General features: G+C 36.8%; 1 protein-coding gene across 2 annotated transcripts in view; it reads left to right on the forward strand.

Moving 5' to 3' along the window:
- The window catches only part of MYEF2 (myelin expression factor 2), a 39,203-nt gene that overhangs the window by 29,026 nt on the left and 2,238 nt on the right, over nt 1–7,939 (forward strand). For both annotated transcript variants that reach the window (XM_059702241.1, XM_059702244.1), the window contains 2 exons: nt 492–700; nt 780–831. In XM_059702241.1, coding sequence (XP_059558224.1) covers nt 492–700; nt 780–831 — 261 coding nt within the window. The remainder of the gene's footprint in view (nt 1–491; nt 701–779; nt 832–7,939) is intronic.

Here is a 7,939-nt window from a genome sequence, read left to right on the forward strand (position 1 = left end):
GTTGGTGTGTTGGAGTTGAATGATTTGAATTTGCCCCATTTATTTTTGTTCTAGCAATTTTTAAGCTTGGTGCATTATTAGAAAATAAAAATGAGGATAAACACTATAACATTAATGGATAATGTAATTGGTAGAAAAACTATATAACATTTGATGAACTTTATGGTCAGAGTATACAGTAACTTTATAAAAGTATATGTATATAATGTATTATGTACTGGCTAAAATTAACAAATTCAATTAGCCATTAACATTCAACTAACCAAATGTATACCAAATTAAATTCTGTTCCTTGGAAGATTGTTAAATTGTGTGTATGAAATAATTTTTATGCTTACATATTATCTAATTGCGTAAACGAATTAATTTTTCTCTTCCTTTCTTTCTCAAAAATGATTCTTTCCCTCTTCTCTTTCTTCCTCTTCCTTCTTCTGATTTTAAAATAAAAACACCAAACTTCCAAATCCTCTCATCCCTTCCTGAAAATCCAGGTGGTGGAATGGGTGGCATGAACAGTGTGACTGGAGGAATGGGGATGGGACTGGATCGGATGAGCTCCAGCTTTGATAGAATGGGACCAGGTATAGGAGCAATACTGGAAAGAAGCATCGATATGGATCGAGGATTCCTATCAGGTCCCATGGGAAGCGGAATGAGAGACAGAATAGGCTCCAAAGGCAACCAGATATTTGTCAGAAATGTAAGCAACTAAATATAAAGGATACTTAAAATTATTTTGTGCCTTGTATATCTGTTACTAATACCTTTTTTCATTCTAGCTGCCTTTTGACTTGACTTGGCAGAAACTAAAAGAAAAATTCAGTCAGTGTGGTAAGTATGCCAATGACTGCAGTATGTTGATAGTGATTATGGAGGAAAAAGTGATTTTAAACTTCTAAAGACTGTGTTTAGACCTTTACCTGTCCAAATACTTACTCCTGGGTAATCTAATTTCACTTCAAATAAATAAATTATTTTGCTTTACTCTGACTTAGAGTACAAATTACTACTAAATAACATGATTTAGAGTAAAGCTTGTCATTGTCTCCTGTGGATAAAGAAAATGCTTGGTTTAATACCTGATTATTAAAAGGTTGCTATATCATGATTATTCACATTTAAAAAGATTTTTTATTGGGGAAATACTAATGAATGGTATATTTATTTTCTTATTTATAGTATAGCACAGTACAATGTCAGCATGACCCAATGAAATGCTGTGACATTTAAATGATATGGAGTTAATAGATGGCCCATTCTATAAAACTTATTGCCTACTTAGCTAATAACACAGAACCCACTGTCTGGATCTCCTAGACCAGTGATGGCGAACCTATGACACGCGTGTCAGAGGTGACACGCGGACTCATTTTTTTGGTTGATTTTTCTTTGTTAAGTGGCATTTAAATATATAAAATAAATATCAAAAATATAAATCTTTGTTTTACTGTGGTTGCAAATATCAAAAAATTTCTATGTGGCATGGCACCAGAGTTAAGTTAGGATTTTTCAAAATGCTGACACACTGAGCTCAAAAGGTTCGCCATCACTGTCCTAGACACAGGTATATTCTGGTGGCCTTTCTAATTCTTTTATAAACTGTTCTTGGATATAATGATACTACCTATGCAACTTAATATGTTAATTAGGTCTGTAGATTACATGGTTTAGTACTTTTAAAAGAGGGCCTTTTGTGTGTGTGTGTGTATGTGTGTGTGTGTGTGTGTGATTAGAGAATTAGTGTGAGTAGAACAAAGTAACAGATTTTCTTGCTAGTATTTTTCTGTTATTGGGTGGTGTCCTAGAGACTGTAATCACAATAGTAAGCTATACAGTTGGCATATAATGATGAAAAGGGGCTAAACATGGTACATTCAGCCTTTGAGAGTTAATGAAAAGTTAATAGAGTATTTGGAATATATAATTTTTTGAGATCTTAAAGGGGATGAGTTTAATGTTCTCCCACGAAAGTAGCCTGTGTAGCCACTTACCACAAAGTGATAGATCACTTATGAACAAACTGTTCATTGTGGAATCTATTACTAGGGATCCAGTGCGTGAATTCGTGCACTTTGAAAGAAACTGTGGGGCCGTGAGGCTGTGGTGGGCACAGGGGCAGGTCTCGGCCCATCCTCCATACCCCCGCCTGGCACACGGAGCGATTGGGGCCAGCGCCAGCAGTGAGTGCAAGCGGTGGCTGTTGCTCCAATCACCCCTCAGAAGCAGGGGGAAGTGGAGAAGCCCTCAGGGGCGATTGGGGATGGCAACCGCGCTAGCACCCACTAACGGCGCTAAGCGATTGGGACCAGCACCTGCAGTAGGTGTGAGCAACTGCTCTGGCACTGGCGCTGGTGGCAGGTGTGAGAGGCGAGTTCCAGCCCCGATTGCTGCTCAGGAGCAGGGATAGGTGGAGAAGCCCTGAGGGACGACTGGGGCCAGCAGCCGCCACTTGCACCCACTGATGGCACCGAGCGATCGGGGCCAGTGCCAGCAGCAGGTGCAAATAACAGCTTTGCTGCCAGCAGTGGGTGTGAGCGGGGCTGGCGCTGGCAGCAGGTGCAATCGCCAGGGAGGACCATGGCACTTGGGAGCAAAGAATTTTCAGTAACCACCAGAGGCTCACCCCGATGACAGCAACTGGTGCCCTGCCTTGGTCTGGTGCCCTCACTCACCTGCTCCACCATCCCCCTGCGGCCCATGCCTACCATGTTCCATGCTCTGCCCCCTGGTGGTCAGCGCATGTCATAGCGTCCAGTTGTTTGGTGGTTCTGTGTTCGGTCTATTTGCATATTAGCCTTTTATTGTAGGATGTTCTCAGAGTACTTTATACCTAACTCTACTGTGATAATCTTTTCACATGTTTTCTTCCCTCCTAGGCAGAGGCTTTTGAAGGCTAGAGCTCTCTTTTTTTTCCTGGTACCTTTCATTGCCTCAATACATATATTAAGAGTTTATTAAATGTTTTTTAAGTTAGTTAAATATTCTGAGCAAATCTTTGTCTATTTAGTTAGTTACTCATTTATTAAATCTACTAATACTATATTTTTGGCAGTTTGTTGTAATTAGTATTTGAAAAGGCAAACGAAGTAATGAATTATGTTCACCTTCAAAGAACATTCAGTTCGAGTCCATTTAAGATGTACTTTAGGCTTCCTTTCTGATCATCTTTTAAAAATATTTAAAGAAGAGAAACTAAACTTTTTTTAAATAAAGAAAAGTGATTGGAAATGAGTCAACTAGTAAATAGTCCCTACTAACAGAAGGCAGACTTACGAAGTTGTTTTGAGGTGCTGGTAGTCTTTGCAGGAGTAAGAAGACCTATCAGAATGAGTAAGCAACATCTGGCCATGAGTCTTATAGATTACAGAGGAATGAACGTACTAGGGGCTTAATTGAAGTATATCAAATGAGGAGCAATGGCAGTAGGTATAGATAATCTCTGTTGTAATTTGAGTGAGAAAAGACAATCTCCAAGTGAAATATAACATTATTTAAAGAAATAGAAATGAGCCCTAGCTGGTTTGGCTCAGGGGATAGAGCGCAGGCCTGGGGACTGAAGGGTTCTGGGTTCAATTCCAGTTAAGGGCACATGCCCGGGTTGCAGGCTCAATCCTCAGTATGGGGTATGCAGGAGGCAGCCTATCAGTGATTCTCTCATCATTGATGTTTCTGTCCCTTTCTCCCTTCCTCTCTGAAATCAATAAAAATATTTTTTTTAAAAGTAAAAATTAAACAAGATAAAAAACAAAGTGGAGCAAACAAATAACAATCAAAATATGGCCAATATTGAGTTGACTGTTCTTTATCCTATTTAGGCAGATTTCCTTTGATGTCAGGTATGAGCAAAGCTTGAAGCAAACTTAAAGCTTTTTTGGTGGGCTTCTACCTGAAGTGGTATTGTTTTGACCAAAAGACATCAGCAATTAAAACACATTTTCTGAAAGGAAAACTTAGTACCCAAATCTACATTTATAAAATTTGTACAGCATTTTTGGCAATAAAAAAACCAGTTAAATTATTATTCTTTACTTTGTTATTTTAGCTCTATTCTTCTGTCCCTTTTGATTAGTCTGTAGTTACATCATGAGAGCAATGGTTTTTATTTTTCTTCTCAATTCTAATTGTAAAACCTGACTTTTAGATTTATATTAAGATAATACCACACTTAAATAATTTCCTACCGTCTTTCTGTTTTTAATTTGAATTGCATTGATGGGAACAAAACTAAGTTTTATAGTAATACAGAATTAAGTGTCCATCTATCGACAACTGTGGAAATTACTTGGCTTATATGAACTGAACCATCCATTTTCCTGCTACATCACTTTGTTTTTAAATCTTAAGAGCTTTTCTTTTTTACTTTGGGAAGTTTCTTTGTAACCTGCTTCAAGCCAGCAATAGACTGTTGCAGTAAAAGGCAGGTGTGTTTTTCCCCCCCTACTGAGCCCAAGGCACATAAGTATATTCTCCTGGTTGCTTCCTAGTAAGCGTCTAGTGGTACTCCATGTATCTCCCCCAGACATTATCTGCCAGTAAATGGCACACTAACAGGCCCTCTGCTTATTAAATTTCTATAGTGGTTAATTGACCTTGATGGAGCAATTACAAAGGCCAAGAAATGTTGTACTTTGGGTTATAGTACCCTCAATACAACATTTCCTCAGCCTTTATATTTCAGGAAAAAAGGTGTTCACATATTCCCAAATATAAAAAAAAGAGCAATAACTGAGTATAGTAAAATAGGTCTCTTTTATCCTGCCTTATATAATTCCTCAGTGACATTTTAAATAAATTAACTGACCCATTCAGAGTTGGACTCCATTATTAGTTCAGGTTGTGCTAATGAAGTCAAATGGGCATAGTCTTAAGTTTGCTCTATTTTTGTCTATACCCTTTAACTATACTCTGGCCTTCTGGCTTAGTTTGATGCAGGGCCATAGCATTTTAGAACTGCAGTGCCCGTTCTTAGTTAATACTGTTATAAACTATGTAAACAAATATAGCTTTTTCCCCACAGATTTCTATTACGTAGTTTTCTACCTGAGTATGCTTATTAATTGCATAGGAAATGGGGACTTGATAGATTTTATTTACTAAAAGCACATGCTTCAAGCGTGAATTGTGGACTTTGACTCTAGAAGAACTCAACAGTAAAAATAATATATGAGGAACATTTATTGGGATATAGGCACTTTATTTGTAAAGAAACACTAAAAACTTTGAGGTTTTTTGGATATCTTATGTCATAATTCTTTTTTTTTTAATAAATTTTTTATTGATTTTTTTACAGAGAGGAAGGGAGAGGAATAGAGAGTTAGAAACATCGATGAGAGAGAAACATCATCAGCTGCCTCCTGCACACTCCCCTCTGGGGATGTGCCCGCAACCAAGGTACATGTCCCTGACCAGAATCGAACCTGGGACCCTTGAGTTCTCAGGCTGACAAGCCAAACCGGTTAGGGCGTCATAATTACTTCTTGTAGAATATCTGATTTTACATTTTTTTTCTGTGGTTATGTTACAGCTTTGCTTTAGATATAGATTTCATTGAATCATGTATTTATGTATTTATGCTTAATTTGGTCTACTTTTTTTTTTTAATATATTTTATTGATTTTTTACAGAGAGGAAGGGAGAGAGATAGAGAGCTAGAAACATCGATGAGAGAGAAACATCGATCAGCTGCCTCCTGCACACTCCCTACTGGGGATGTGCCCGCAACCCAGGCACATGCCCCTGACCGGAATCGAACCTGGGACCCCTCAGTCTGCAGGCCGACGCTCTATCCACTGAGCTAAACCAGTTCCGGCTGGTCTACTTTTAAATATGCTTTTATATAAGCATTTCCCAAATTATACACCACAAGAAATTAATAGGCTAGGTTAAATGAAGTAGAAAGTTTTCTTTTACTGAAGGATAAGTCATTTTTATAACTAGTAAAAATGCAACAGCAATACATTTGATTATTCTGTGATACCAATTTCTCATTGCATACTATTTTGTCCTATACATTTGCTAAAATAGTCCTGTTTTTGTTTTTCTTGGAATCATACAAGATATTTGTAGATATTTAAGTTACTAAAGGAAGTCTTCAGAGAATGTACAAGCCAGAGAGGTCTAATTTTAATCAGTTATTTGAAACTCATTTTTTTTCCCTCAAATATTTATCTTAAGACAAGAAAATACCTCAATTGATGTTTGTATGGGATTAAGAAGAAACGTAGCAGACAGTTCCTTATAGTTCTGTGCCTACTGGGATTTACTGTGAAACAAGTATCTATAGGCCACTTCATATATAGCCTGAATGTCAAGTACCTTAGCTAAGAGACCATGTGAGGTCAGCAGTTTGGGTGTCTAACTAATCTCTAAACCAAGTTTCAAGTATTTTTGCTAAGAGACCGATTATATGAAGTCAGCAGTTTGGGGATCTGAGTGGATGATCACTAAACCAAGACATAATTTAAAGGGGGTGGGGGGAAGCAAAACTTGTCCTGAAAGATTGAGACAGATTTTGCAAGAGATAATTATATATTTTCCTTTGAGGTTTTAAACATTTCTTGCGTGAGTGAACCTTACTATTGCTAATAAACCTATGGTGGGATACTTATATTAAGAAAAACCCTACATTTTTAGATAAAGTTAGAATGATGACAAACTTAATTAATTGTAAAAGCCTTAGAAAATTAATCTACTAAGGATTTAACATAAAAAATAAAATTTTTTGTTTTAAGTAGTTCTCTTTAAAATCAATGTAAAGTGCTGCCATTTACCAAGGTATACTTCTTTAATTAAAGTCGCTTTCTTGCAGTTCCCAGCATTCAGGATATTAAGAGGACTCTGGAAATTGCTTTGTATCTATGTTAAAGTTTTTAAAAATAAATTTTCCAGATTCATTTTACTATGTTAATTAGAAAATGAGATTTCTCTCTCTGTGTGTATATTCTCATGTGTGTATATTTTTAACTATTTGTAGAGTAAATATTGTTTGGGTCTATTTTAACCATTATAACTTCTTTAAGGATTAGTCTGTTTTATAACTTTCAGAACATAGTTAAAGACTTCCTGCTCTGGTTTACAAAATCATGGTTTTGGCTCAACATGACATTTATTAACGTGGACATTTAATTAGTTTTGAGTGAATGAGTAATTGACTCTCAGTTTTAAAAAATAAAGTTATTGTGGAGGGGGGTGGATGACAAAACAGTAGGAAAGTACTCCAGGATGTTGCAGAAAAGAATCAATCAGATCAATATTTAAAAAGAAGGGGAGAAAACACCTTACTGGTGCATTGAGATTAAAAGTTGTTCCCATTGCCTGAAAAGAGCTTCTGAAATTTTTTGCTAAGCCCTTTGCTTTTACCTCCCTCCTTCTTCGCCCTTAACAGAACTAAATCTGAACTAAATATGCCTGGCTCTGATTTTTTTTGCCAGACTAAAACTAGCCCATAGTGATCTGGTAACTACAATATTCAAGGGTAGGGAAATATTATGGTAAGTAGTCACACACATCACACTTAAATCTTTGTGGATCGAGCGATCATACATCCCAGGTTGCTTGGGAATAGTCTCACTTTACATGTGTTATATACTCTCTGGGTTCTGGTTTGGATGATAGATCTTTATGGCCACTTTGTATTTTGATAAATTATAATTTACTTCACATTTCAGTCTCTAGAGTCAGCAATGACACTAACTGTATGGAATAATTGTCTAGTTTTCTTCCTTTTTCTGGAAACTCCTCTGAGGTTCTTCTTTGTGCTCTTACCATAACTGTTTTTACCTTTATTGATTTAAATCTGCTGTGTCTCTTCTATGCCTATTTCTATATATATTTGGTGCCATTCTTATGCTTGGAGTTCAGAATGTGATATTGAGTAAATGACTTCGCCACTGTGGTTGAAAAGCAGAATTAGCGGGGCCCTTCGTGATCTGGTAAAAAT

The sequence above is a fragment of the Myotis daubentonii genome, chromosome 1 (genome assembly GCF_963259705.1).
Source record: "Myotis daubentonii chromosome 1, mMyoDau2.1, whole genome shotgun sequence".
NCBI lineage: Eukaryota > Metazoa > Chordata > Mammalia > Chiroptera > Vespertilionidae > Myotis > Myotis daubentonii.